This window comes from Cetorhinus maximus, chromosome 21 (genome assembly GCF_964194155.1).
Source record: "Cetorhinus maximus chromosome 21, sCetMax3.hap1.1, whole genome shotgun sequence".
Classification (NCBI taxonomy): Eukaryota; Metazoa; Chordata; class Chondrichthyes; order Lamniformes; family Cetorhinidae; genus Cetorhinus; species Cetorhinus maximus.
This window is the reverse complement of record NC_135899.1, coordinates 71427784-71442031: the sequence shown is the minus strand read 5'-3', so window position 1 is coordinate 71442031 and position 14248 is coordinate 71427784. Positions and strand designations below refer to the sequence as shown.

The following is a 14248-nucleotide window of genomic DNA, read 5'->3' as shown; positions in this document are numbered from 1 at the left end:
AATCATCCGACTCCTGGCAGTGAGGAAAATTGTCCCAAGCAGGTGCGCGATGGAAAGGGGCTGATGCAGGAAAGTCGCCCACTGACGGCGGGATGGCATTTAGGCTTTTTTTTTAAAGGAGCCATTTTATTCCAATTAATCACCAGAGCCCAGTGGAATTTACTGGTGGCTCAGCAATGAAACGATTATCCTACAGGTCTCCTGCGCCTCCAGAAACTCACCCAGCAAAACCGTCAGGCTTGCCAGCGGCCTACCGTGGGGGCAACCCAGTGCCGATTGGGGCGCCCGGCATCGGGCAAGGGGGTAGCCTGCTGAAAGCCACCCCCCCTTGCTCTTGCTTCCAACCCTCCCCAATTTACCTCAATCTCTGGTGAAGGCCTGTCATTGCTTGGAAGCTGTCGAGGGCGGGATTTCTGCCCTGCTGGCAGCTTAATCCAGCAGGAGGCCCGACACCATTCAGGTAAGTGCCTGGTTACCTGATAATTGCAGTGGGCCTCCCGGGACAAAGTGACACGAGGTTCTCTCTCCCTGGTTTTCCAACCGGCGGGTGAGCCCCCTATTGCCAATACTAAATTCTGCCCATAATTTTTGTCAGTAAAATGCGCCTGATGAAGAAAAATAAGGAAATTTTGATTTTGATAAATGGGCATAGATATAAAACAACATAAGTCATTTTAAACTACAATATGCTCAAAAGTCATAGAGTCATAGAGGTCTACAGCACAGAAAAAGGCCCTTCGGCCCATTGAGTCTGTGCCGGTCAAACAAGTACCTAACTATTCTATCCCCATTTTCCAGCACTAGGCCCATAGCCTTGTATGCCATGGAATCACAAGTGCACATCCAAATACTTCTTAAATGTTATGAGGGTTTCTGCCTCTATCACCCTTTCAAGCAGCAAATTCCAAACTCCCACCACCCTCTGGATGAAAATATTCTTCCTCACATACCCTCTAAACCTCCTGCCTCTTACCTTAAATCTATGCCCTCTGGTTATTGACCTCCACCAAGGGGAAAAGTTCCTTCCTGTCTACCCTGTCTATGCCCCTCATAATTTTATACACCTCAGTCATGTCCCCCTCAATCTCGTCTGCTCCAGGGAAAATAACCACAGTCTATCCAATCTCTCCTCATAGCTAAAACTCTCCAGCCCAGGCAACATCCTGGTAAATCTCCTCTGCACTCTCTCTAGTGCAATCACATCCTTCCTACAATGCCCTTTGCGGGTACTTTGCATCCTGGAAAGAAACACAAACATAATGTCCACAAATAAATGAGATGGGAATGACCGAAGGAAACACTTTGAAGTGTTTTCCAATGATAGTATTGAATTCAAAAGAACTACAGGAGTGGGAAATCACAAACCTTACCCTTGCACAGGAGAAGGTGGCTGAACTATTTTTAAAATTCGTTTATGGGATGTGGGCATCACTGGCTAGGCCAGCATTTATTGCCCACCCCTAATTGCCCTTCAGAATGTGGTGGTGAGCCACCTTCTTGAGCCGCTGTAGTCCATTTGGTGTAGGTACACCCATGGTGCTGTTAGGGAGGGAGTTCCAGCTCCAGGATTTTGGCCCAGCGACAATGAAAGAATGGCAATATATTTCCAAGTCAGGATGGTGAGTGGCTTAGAGTGAAACTTCCTTGTGATGGTGTTCCCGTGTTTCTGCTGCCCTTGTCCTAGGTGATAGAGGTCTGCATTTGGAAGGAGGCTTGGTGAGTTCCTGTACAGCATCTTGTAGATGGTATACACTACTGCAACTGCATCAGTGGTGAATGGAGTGCATGTTTGTGAATGGGATACCAATCAAATGGCTGCTTTGTCCTGGATATTGTCAAGCTTCTTGAGTGTTATTGGAGCTGCACTCGTCCAGGCAAGTGGAGAATATTCCATCACACTCCTGACTTGTGCCTTGTAGATGCTGGACAGGCTTTGGGGAGTCAGGAGGTGAGTTACTTGCCAGAGGATTCCTAGCCTCTGACCTGTTCTTGTAGCTACAGTGTTTATGGCTAGTCTAGTTCAATTTCTGGTCAATGTTAACGCCCAGGATGTCGGTAGTAGGAGATTCAGTGATGGTAATGCCATTGAATGTCAAGGGGTGATAGTTAGGTTCTCTCTTGTTGGAGCTGGTCATTGCCTGGCACTCGTGTGACATGAATGTTACTTGCCACTTGTCATCCCAAGCCTGGATGTCGTCCAGGCCTTGCTGCATTTGGACATGGACTGCTTCAGTATCGGAAGAGTTGCAAATGGTGCTGAACATTGTGAAATCATCAGCGAACAACCCCACTTCTGACCTTATGATGGAAAGGAGGTCATTGATGAAGCAACTGAAGATGGTTGGGCCAGGACACTACCCTGAGGAATTTCTGCAGTGATGTCCTGGAATTGAGATGATTGACTTCCAACAACCACAACCATCTTCCTTTGTGCTAGGTATGACTCCAACCATCGGAATGTTTTCCCCCGGATTCCCATTGACTCCAGCTTTACTAGGGCTCCTTGATGCCACACTTGGTCAAATGCAGCCTTGATGTTGAGGGCAGTTACTCTCACCCCACCTCTGGAATTCAGCTCTTTTATCCATGTTTGATCCAAGGCTGTAAAAAGGTCATGACCCTGGCGGAACCCAACAAAGCATCTGTGAGCAGGTTACTGCTAAGCAAATGCCGCTTGACAGCACTGTTGATGACCCCTTCCATCACTTTACTGATGATCGACAGTAGACTGATGGGGTGGTAATTGACTGGGTTGGATTTGTCCTGCTTCTTGTGTGTAGGAATTACCTAGGCAATTTTCCACATTGCCAGTAGATGCCAGTGTTGTAGCTGTACTGGAACAGCTTGGCTAGGGGTGTGGCAAGTTCTGGAGCACATGTCTTCAGTACTATTGCTGGAATATTGTCAGGGCCCATAAACTTTGCAGCATCCAGTGCCTTCAGCCGTTTCTTGATATCTGTGATGCTGGGATCCTCCAGAGGATGCCGAGATGGATCGTCCACTCGACACTTCTGGCTGGCGATTGTTGCAAGTGCTTCAGCCTTATCTTTTGCACGGATGTGCTGGGCTCCTCCATCATTGAGGATGGGGATACTTGTGGAGACTCCTCCTCCAGTGAGTTGTTCAATTGTCCACCATCATTCACGACTGGATGTGGCAAGACTGCACAGCTTAGACCTGATCCATTGGTTGTGGAAACGCTTGGCTCTATCTATTGCTTGTTTCTTATGCTGTAGAAGTGTGTTGTAGCTTCACCAGGTTGACACCTCATTTTTAGGTATGCCTGGTGCTGCTCCTGGCATGCCCTCCTGCACTTATCATTGAACCAGGGTTGATCCCCTGGCTTGGTGGTAATGGTAGAGTGGGGGATATGTCAGGCCATGAGGATACAGACTGTGGTTGAGTACAATTCTGCTGCTGCTGATGTCCCACAGTGCTCATGGTTGCCCCATTTTGAGTTGCTAGATCAGTTCAAAAGCTATCCCATTTTAGCATGGTCATAGAGCCAAACAACACGAAGTCCCCTCTTCACAAGGACTGTGTGGTGGTCACTCGTACCGATACTGTCATGGACAGATGCATCTGTGGCAGGCAGGTTAGTGAGGATGATGTCAAGTATGTTTTTCCTTCTTTTTCCCTCACCACCTGCTGCAGACACAGTCTAGCAGCTATGTCCTTTAGGACTCGGCCAGCTCAGTCAGTCATGGTGCTACCGAGCCATTCTTGGTCATGGATGTTGAAGTCCCTCACCCAAAAGGAGGTTTCCTTGCTCATGTTTGACGTGATGCCCTGAGACTTGAGGAGTCCTAGGGCAATTCCCTCCCGACTGTATACCACTGTGCCGCCACCTCTGCTAGGTCTGTCCTGCCTGTGCAACAGAGCATACCCAGGGATGGTGATGGTGGCATCTGGAACATTATCTATAAAGTCCTACGTGTATGACTATGTCAGGCTGTTTCTTGACTAGTCTGTGGGACAGCTTTCCCAATGTTCGCACAAGTCCCCTGAGGTTTGCAAGGAGAACTCTGCAGGGTCGACAGGGCTGAGTTTGCCATTGTTGTTTTTGGTGCCTGGTTCAATGTCGGATGGTCCATCTGGTTTCATTCTTTTTTTGGTTTTTTAGTGGTTTGATGCAACTGAGTGGTTTGATACAGCTGCTGTCAGAGGGCAGTTAAGAGTCAACCACAGTGCTGTGAGTCATAGTCACATGTAGGCCAGGTAATGCCTAAAGCTAAGCAACAGCGTAAAGATCATTTCATGGTCATCATTAGACTTTTACTTCTAGATTTTTAGTGAATTCAAATTCCACCATCTGCCATGGTGGGATTCAAACCCCGGTCCCCAGAGCATCACCCTGGGTCTCTGGATTCCTAATCCAGTGACAGGAGCACTACACCACTGCCTCCCCATTGGAACCCACATGGAGGTGGAAGTGTGCAACTGAGGATAGAAACATAAAGAAGCCGTCCAGATTCTTGGTATCTTTTTTTCATTTAAAGCCATTTGAATTAAGAAAATATCAATCACTAGCCTATGTATCACAAGTACATTGTTCATTTTAACCTTTGTTAAATAGCTTCTCACATTGTTATTGTTTTACCATATTCACAGCCCTGTAATAATGCATTCATTTGTTGCTTTTATTTTCACATTAAATGTTCCATGCTGTCAGCTTATATCAAGGACCTTCTAAAGTGACGTTCATGGCACAGAGTCCAGTCTGCTAGAATGAGTAATGATGATGAACAGCACGCAACCCACTGCCACTTGAGGACAAGTTGCTGCAGCCTCTGCTGAGACAGGCACGCTAGCCACAGAGTAAGAGGAGGGATAGAACTTTGGAATTTCTGCAAGGAAATTTAAGGATTCGGGGGAAGAAAAATGATACATTACCGCAGAGTTAGGCTGGCATTCCCTAAGAAACCATTGAAGTCACAGAAACCTGAGTATATGGACATTATTGTGCAGTTGCTGTACAGAGCAACCTAGCAGGATTTCAGAATGAACTCTGATCAGGTCTCATCCACGTTGGAGTAATTAGTGACACTTGCAAATAATCACAGAAACTGGTTTTAGACAAAAAAAAAAGCAAGTAAATAGGTTCCACAATCAGCCTAAAAATGGAATTCCATGCATGTCAACAACCTGTTAATGCTCCTATTAGACCTCCGATCAAAGGGAAATCTTGACACTGTTTCATGTACTGCTGGGACTGGCCTCATGCTTCTCACAAATCCTGTGCAACTTACGTGTCTGACTTCTTCCATTTACAAGTGCACATCAAACAATAATGAATTGCATTGACTTGTTGCTTTCAACATGGGATAAAGAATAGAAAAGGCAAGTACCTAGGCAATACAGCAGGAAGATATAGAAATGAATTTTTTGTTGAACTGTTTTTGTTATTAATATTACTTGTCCTTGTTCTTCTTCAGAATTAAATTGCAGGTTCTTCCTGGTGATGTGAATGATTTACATTGAGTGATTAGCTCTTAGATACTCCATCATGCGCAGTTCTTGCAGCTTCATCTCTGAGAGCTTGCAGATGCATTGCATCTGTTTTAATTTAAGCAGGATGTTCATTAGTACTACAGCACTATAGACCTTATCCCTCACACACAAATTTTTAGAGCAAGATTTGATGGTCAATGATTTTATTCCATTTTACTGTAAGATCAAGTGTGGCTGAATCAAATCGTCTCAAATTGTGTCATAACTCACCAACTTGTGTAAGTAACATAGCTCTCTGAAACAGCTACAATGATGCCACACTAAACAGCAGAGGAGAATATTTTGCAGACTTTCTCAGAGGCACATTGAAAAGTATCAGTCGTTCTGTCAAAATAGATAGACACATCATCAATGTGTGAGTTTTTATAATTGGTAAATAGATCTGTGTGATTGATTGTACCCATAGTTGAAATGGTTATGACAATTAGTTAGAGAAGCGATTGTGTCTTGTGGCAGGATTGTTTTAGGAACTGAATGATTAACAGCCATATTTAAGTATCCACCTGTTCTTTGACAAAGCAGTACTGGCTATGCCTTAAAATGCTAGTTCCTTTGAACATTTAACAATAAAAAATATTTTGCTCAGGCTCTAGGGACACCTTGAGAGAAGATACCACACTAATTGTATTTCATTCATTTAGAGCCACTTTTTGATCAACATCATTAGAGCCTCATTAACCACTGAAGTTATATATGTTACAACTGCATGGAGCAAAATTTATAGTGAGCGGAACAATTGTTGGAAGAGGGATTCATTGATGTTAAGACCTGATACCAATCAAGTTGCTATGATTGGCAAGAAGTATATGATTGGTCAAAAACTCATTTTGCGTTTTGGACTGTTTTATTCTGATGTTGGTTTCTTTAGGAATATTTTTTTTTTAAATAAAAATACATCACTAATTTAAAATGAGCTGAAGTTGAAAAGGACATCAGATTAAATTGCTATGGTTTTGGAGATTTCAGTGATTCCAGAGTCAACAATTGCTGAGATACTTCAAATTGATTTCCCAGGACCTGAAGTAGAGACTGAAGTAACAAGTCATTGAGATGCAACCTGAATCAAAAACTAGAGAATGAATTATAAAATAACATTAATATACATGAAATATATATGCACGCTGTAGGGGACTGAAAATGTAGTCACAATTTCTTCAGGGATAATTCATAAGCAGTTAAAATTTAATTTAATTTGCACCATTGTAAAAACATGGCTGTCAGTGCAATAGTGAAGGTGGTAGACTTTCTGCTGCTGATTAAATCCTAGTCATAAACCAGTTTATTATGTTAATTCCCTGCAAGTTAAACCCTTGTCAATTTCTAATCGGTCAAATTTTGCAGAAGTAAGATTTCAGGTTTACATCTCACAGTTATCAAGGAATAAATCAGTCAGCAACTTGTAGCGATCAAACATGCGCAGTTGAATGCAGAAATCAGGAAGTTGCTGTCCAAGTTGCTCTGCCCCTCCACAAACTGCATGGAAATGGTATCTCTACAGCAAAATCCCATGGAAAGTTGGCAAGTAAGAACAAATGTAATGAATAATTAATATCTTTTTTGATGACCTTGCACTTTGCGCGAAAAGAAAATGCAGGGTTTTTTTCCAATGTCCCCTTTAAGACCAAGGTGAAACTAAGATAATTCTGGCAAAGTGTCCTTAAACTTCTGGGAAATGCTTATGTGATCTAGGCGATGGAGCTGAAGCAAAAATTAAATAAACAGTTAATTGGATTTCAACTGGTCTCAGAATCCAAAAATACACATGTGTGTAGAACAGGACCTGCAGTTCAGGGGACAAGAGACACTTTTCAAGGAGCTGTGTATGTAACACAGTTCAAAAGGACAGAAAGCTAAAGACAGTGAGAGCAGGAATTATGGATTAAACAAGAACAATGTGGCCATTTCAGTTTTACCAGAGCCAGCCAGACTATTCAAAAGTATCAGAGAAAGGAGTCACTAGGGATTCTGTGCCATCAAGACTGTTGTGAACCTAGCAAAGGAAGGGTTTGCTGTTTGGGTATTGACAGTAAGGAATCGCGGATAGAACATGGCTGCCAGTGAAAGCAACTCGAGTGCTAATTCCATTGGACGGGAAGTGAGAGATCCTATGTCACAATGGCCCAATTGGAAAGACTGTGAGATTGCATGTAGTACCACATTTGTGCAGGAAGTGATGTGAGTGCTTGTACCTATGTGAGGAGTATCTTTGTTGTGTCGGCTATTTAACGTGAAACTTACCTTTTTTTTGAAATATCATTTATCTATTAATTAATGTTTCAATCATGTTAATTTTAGTTGGTTTGATACAGCAACAGTTTTAAAAAGTGAAATCTTAATCATTGGTTTTCTCTCCATTGGCATCATGGGGATTCCTTTATTTTAAAAAGTTATCCGTCTCAACAGAGATCATAACACATTAGTTTGCAACTGAGAACAAAATCGAGCCCAATGAAATATTATTTCTGCCAGAGACTGGTGCAAAATGGCAGGTTAAATGGACCATGTAAAAAGAACAGAAGTGAAACTTCTTGTGAAAAAAATATTGAACAAATTATTTTATAAATAAATTGCATTTTTAGGCTATTAATGTTTTCTTTCCCATTTTATTAGTGCTCAGTAATCTATAGTCCACCATTAAAAGTTTTGATCTGGTGATTTATTTAGAGTAAATGTGTGTTGGTACAGGTGAAAAAGGCAAGCTAGGCTACTAAGTTAATTATGTGGTATTAGGCATTTAAGATAGTAAAGGGTTAGTGGGACCCTGGCAACAAACTAATGAATGGATAATAATCACAGACAGGCAGAAACAGCAAAGGGCTGGATGTACCAAGCCAAGGTTAAGCCCCTGGATCGGGATGTGGTAAACACATTAAAAAGGATTGTTATCTAATGAGAATCAGGACAGTGGTGTCTCTGAGGAGCTATGAATGTTATGTTTTCTTGTTTGGTAGACATGGTTTATGGCTTAGACATAACTGTCCCAGTAAGGGAGGCTAGATAGCAAAAAAAAAATAAATCAGGAGACCATAAGACTGACACCTAAGCAATCTGGGCCTGTGTAAATGGGATCTGTAATGAATGATGGAATTTTGATTTGTAAGGTTAATGGATTTGATGGTTTCAGATCCACAGTGAACCTCTAAAAATAGGTGAGTGTGTGTGTGAGAGAGATGCTGCAGTCACCTGGTCTCTAAGTACATGAGGCCAATTCTGTACTCTGAAGAAATAAAGATTTTCACTTGAAAAGCAAAGCATTGTGTGTGTGACTACTTTAACATGTTCACCCCAGCATCCGGAGGGAGTGGTAGAGACATCAGTATCTATATTTTGGAAATGAAAAGAGTCACTTTTCACTAAGTCCAAAAGCGGGCAGGGAATGTGATCTCACTTTAAGTTCTGAGATATGTTTTGCTGATGAAAATTCATCGGAACCCTCATTTAGCTTGAAAGCCAAGATCTTCACATCATGAGACTATTCAAGTGAAAAAATGGTCTTTTATTTAGTTTTTTAAAAAAGCAAACTTATTTGCTTCTTGACTGCCCATTTAAACAAGGCACATGATAATCCTATTGTGCAAAAATGTATTTTATGTTGGTGCTCAACTGTCCACTGATTACTACTAAGGATATATTGGATGTACCAGTAGAAAACCCTTATACATCCAAGTTTTAGAAAAGTGAAATTTTATACATTCTTGTGTTTTTTTATTCTCCCATTAGTAATGTTTTTTTGTTTGCTGCTTTGCATAAGTAACATTTCATGAAAGAGAATTAAAAATTGTGTATGATTTAACAACCCAAGGATGAGTGGGGATTTTAAGTTGTGCTGTTTAGCCACAGTTTGGTTCTATTTGTGCGTCAAAAGATTCATTGAAAGTTCCCTCAGACCAAAACAGCACCAAATCCACCAGGTGGGATTGATGGATCTTTTTAATAGAAAGTTGTATCCTTGAAATTAATTTCCATCATTTGTTAATTGACGAATCACCTCTCTACAGAGATTTAAAAATATTCACATATTGTTCAAAATAAAGAGTCTACTCTGAGCAACGTTACTAGAGTCAGATGGAAATTGTCTAAAACTTTTCTACCTCATTACTATGAAAATATCGGTTTGTTTTTGAGCATGAGGACTTATTTTGTGAATTACTGATCAGATGGTAATCTGTAGGTAGTTTTGATACTGTCAGCAAGAACCCTAACCATGTATCATTTATCTCTTGATAAATGAGATGTGCTTAGTGAGACTAAGTCAAATAAAAATTGCTTTCAGATAGGACACTGACTTAGCAATTTTACTTTGAGTCTGAGTGTGACAAATGGAAATGTTACACTATCACAGCGGAGGTGTTCTTTGAGGACTAAGAGTGAGCTTAAGGAGTGTGTGATGTATTTCTCTTGCGCTGTACCTGACTTTGAAATTATTAATTCTCAAGCACTGTCATCCCTCATTTTAGCAAGAATATACAAAAAAAAAACAAAATCAATTTTATTTAGATGGAGGTTTTGGAAATTAAAATTCTGGTGACCAGTGACTGGGAAACGATTCTTTTATAATAGATGTCAAGCATGACAAGTGAAGAGATTTGTTTTAATATGGTTCTTTTCTCCAATTATAGACATACCAGCAGCTCCCGTCAATGTCACAGTCCGACATCTGCAAGCCAACTCAGCAGTGGTATCATGGGAGGTTCCTGATGGAGATGCTGTTATTGGCTATGCTATATCACAGCAGGTATTATTGTATTTGCTTCATCCGTATTTTGGATTTTACTTCTTCCCGTTCTCAATATCTTGGCGGTACTGTTTTAAGAAAAAGCAAGAAATATCAAAGTACCGCAAAAGAATTTTGCTAGAATAAAATCCGGTAAATGTACACCATGGTAAGCTGAAACCTCTGAATGCTGAGAGTGCTGCAGCACAACATAATCCAGTGACATAGATAATATTTTCTTGCAACAAAAATTGCAACCTGAGGAAAAATTAAACGCATATTGTGTTTGAGGATTGATACCAGTATAGATGGCACTGAGTGTGTAAAGCTTCTAGTGCATTCAAAATTGTTATTTCAGACATTGCCTCACTAAGGCTGCTGTGACTTTTCATATATTGTAACCTGAAAGTTCCATTAATCAACTTACCCAAAGGCGGAGAACTTCAGCACCAATGATGGACAGAACTCAGAGTAAACCCAAGGACCTGATAGACTTCAGAATGGTCTCACTTTCAACATTATCAGGGGCCTGGTGCATGGGCAAGCCTGGATGTTTATCAGCTGGAATAATTATTGTTAATAAGATGGCTTAAATCGATTTTTTTTTTTCAGACTCTTGAACAAAGCTTCAATGCCTTGATCTTCCTGTGAAATAAAACAAAAATCTGCAATAATTTTAGCTCTGCTTTAGAATTCTACAATTTGACATAGGCCAGGGTATACGGTCCCGCCAAACTCAATGGAGATTTAAATGGCTCACCACATCCACTCGGGGGAAGACACGCGGGGCCCTAAAATCCTGGCCATAGACTTGTTTTATTGTCAATATCAGTTTCACTCTTAAGGTGCTGTTTGACTTCAAGGTGCTCTTTATAATTTGTGAAGTGTATAAAACAACAGTAACACAGGGCACCCCAGCTATAAGTCTTGCAAATATTGGATAAATATGGGCTATATAACACTGAGGCAAGTTCAACTGTAGACAAAACTGACAACATGTAACTTAGAATGTATTATAATACTGCGGTAAAATTGGACTCCATTCAGAGAAGTTGATTTTCAATTCCAGTGTTGACAATACCCTTTTTATTATCCTCACTGGATGAATTTTACCACTACATGAGCAGGCCGTGAGATGGTAAAGCATTATTATTGAGAGAGGAGAGAAAATTCGGATCCATCTTGCTGCACCTCGTCTATCTCAAGTTGAGTAATGAAGTGACAATAGCAGTAGGCACATTATCTGGCTCACCTATTTGAAAGTGGATGGCATGGAGACAGACAGAGCAATGAATATAATAAAAAGATGCAGAAAATTGAAGAATTGAGATGTAAAATGACTGCTGCTGGGAGGGCATTTTAATAACATTTGTTAGCATTGTAACAAGTGCAATCACTGGAGTGACACACTCAACATGCCACATTCTCTCTGAATCATTTGCAGTCCCTGAATTGAGTGTAACATCTCTACGACAGTGCATTGATCACACAGAATAAGGTGGCTGTTGGAGATTCATATAATTTCTGCAGAAAAGTTGAAATTTAGTGTTTGCCCTTAGTAAATGCTACACACCATGAGATTGTTCACATATATGGTATTTGTGAACCTTCCCTGGAGAACTCCTTTAACTCCTTTATTCTTTCTTTTTAATTCTTACTTCTTTCACATATCTGTTTGAATAAGTGTGCACACTTTTGTCCAAACAATTTGTGCTCTTTTAAAAAAACTTACACAGGGAAAGAGTAACTTAGCAAAATTCTCTTAACTCCTGAAAGCCTTCAAGCTATCTCTCCTCTAACAAAAATATAGGTCTTCATTACATCGCTGTGAAAAAAGAAACTTTACTTTGTTCTAACCCCATATTTCTTCCTTTTTAATTCTTCCTCTCTAGCCATCCTTTATAGTACTAGGTCATGATTCTCCTCATCAGGGCATTGCTGCACATGGGACCCATCTCCCGACCTCAGCAATTAACCCAATGCATGAAGGCTTCCCAACAGGAAACACCAAGAGGGAAATATCAATAGTGCTGCAAGTAGGACTGCCACTGAAGCACCACAAGAGGCAGGAATACATTTGAAGGGGCAGTTACACTCCAAAAGAGAGCAGGATCTACCAGTGTAATTGAAAATCCGTCTGGATCTCCTATGGGATTTCCATTTTATCCCGCCCCTTTAACATTGCTCCCGCTTTTAATGCCCAGGCAGCATCTGGACTTCCTCCTCCTTGATCCATTCGAGCCACCCCCACCAATGCCATGACGGATGCAGATTATGCCCCTCAGGAGGTTTGGGCACTGAGAATGTCCTCGTGACCCCTAGACCACTCCAAACAAATTGCCTCCACACCCACCCCCTAGAATACTAGAGCATCATGTAGACACTCACCAATAACATGGTACATTCCATTCAGATGCAAATTCTACATATTTATAGAGGAGCTGCTCTATACCCTGGGATTCCATTTGGTGAGTGGCCTCAAGATTGAACGCTGAAGTAGGGAGATGGGTCACAGTGGCAGCGGTGCCCGAATAAGGAGCGCCATGACCTAGAACTGTAAAGGATGGCTTGAGAGGAGGAATTAAAAAGAAGAGCAATATGGAGATAAAACAAAGAGAGGTTTGTTTATAGCGATTTAATGAACATCCTTTTTTACTAGGGGATATGAATAAATGATGATATTAATGTTGCAATTATATTAATCCAGCTTGATAACAAGCTGCATTTTAATGAATTGTATTGGATGGCAGGCAGGTAGTTTTGTGGTGCAGTGGGTAGTGTCCCTATTTCTGAAACAGAAGATCCAGGTTCAAGCCCCACCCCAGGACTTGATGGCCATGGAAGGTGTGTTCATAACATTGTCAAGCAGGTTGATTATCAACCTGCAAATCCTTCCAATATGCCCATGGCATGTGGTAAGAGTAAGAGAATTTCCTGGTCAGCCATCTGCAGAAGGTAACCACAAACCACTGCAGTATCTTGCCAAGCATAACCATAACCATGGACCAAACACAAATCCATACAAGCATACAAATGAAGAGGAGTAGGCCATTCAGCCCCTCAAGCCTGCTCTGCCATTCAATAAGATCATGACTGATCTGATTGACCTCAATTCTGCATCCCACCTACCCCCGATTACCTATCACCACCACCCCCCCAAGAATCTATCCACCTCTGCCTTCAAAATATTCAAAGACTCTGCTTCCACTGCCTGTTCAGGAAGAGAGTTCCAAACACATGACCCTCTGAGAGAAAAAACTTTGCCTCATCTCCATTTTAAATGGGCGGCCACTTATTTTTAAACCCTGACCCTGGTTCTAGATTCTCCTACAAGAGGAAACATCCTCTCCACATCCACCCTGTCAAGACCCCTCAGGATCTTATATGTTTCCATCAAGTTGCCACTTACACTTCTAAACTCCAACAGATACAAGCCTAGCCTGTCCAACCTTTCCTCATAAGACAACCTGCCCTTTCCAGGTATTAATCTGGTAAACCTTCTCTGAACTGCTTCAAGAGCATTTACATCCTTCCTTAAATAAGGTGATCAATACTGTACACAGTATGCCAGATGTGACCTCACTAGTGCCCTATATAACTGAAGCATAACCTCCCTACATTTGTATTCAATTCCCCTCGCAATAAATGATGACATTTTATTAGCTTTCCTAATTACTTGCTGTATCTGCATACTAGCCTTTTGCAATTCATGCACTAAGACACTTAGATCCCTCCAAATCTCAGAGCTCTGCAATCTTTCACCATTTAGATAATATGCTTCTCTTTTATTCTTCCTGCCAAAATGGTCAATTTCACATTTTCCCACATTATACTCCATTTGCCAGATCTTTGCCCACCAACACCATTTCAAGGCATGGCAACTAGAGAGCGAGAGACCGGATGGAAATCTAAATGATCAAATATGAATGTGGAGATAATAATTGGAAGCCAAAATCTACAACAATTCCTCCAACTGTTCCTTTTTTAACTTATTTTATTTACCTACTGTAAACGGTATTATGC

General features: G+C 41.2%; 1 protein-coding gene across 1 annotated transcript in view; it reads left to right on the top strand.

Annotated features, from left to right (window-relative positions):
- The window catches only part of LOC144695401 (fibronectin type III domain-containing protein 5b-like), a 96955-nt gene that overhangs the window by 31344 nt on the left and 51363 nt on the right, over positions 1–14248 (top strand). The window contains exon 2 of the mRNA XM_078566290.1: positions 10131–10246. Coding sequence (XP_078422416.1) covers positions 10131–10246 — 116 coding nt within the window. The remainder of the gene's footprint in view (positions 1–10130; positions 10247–14248) is intronic.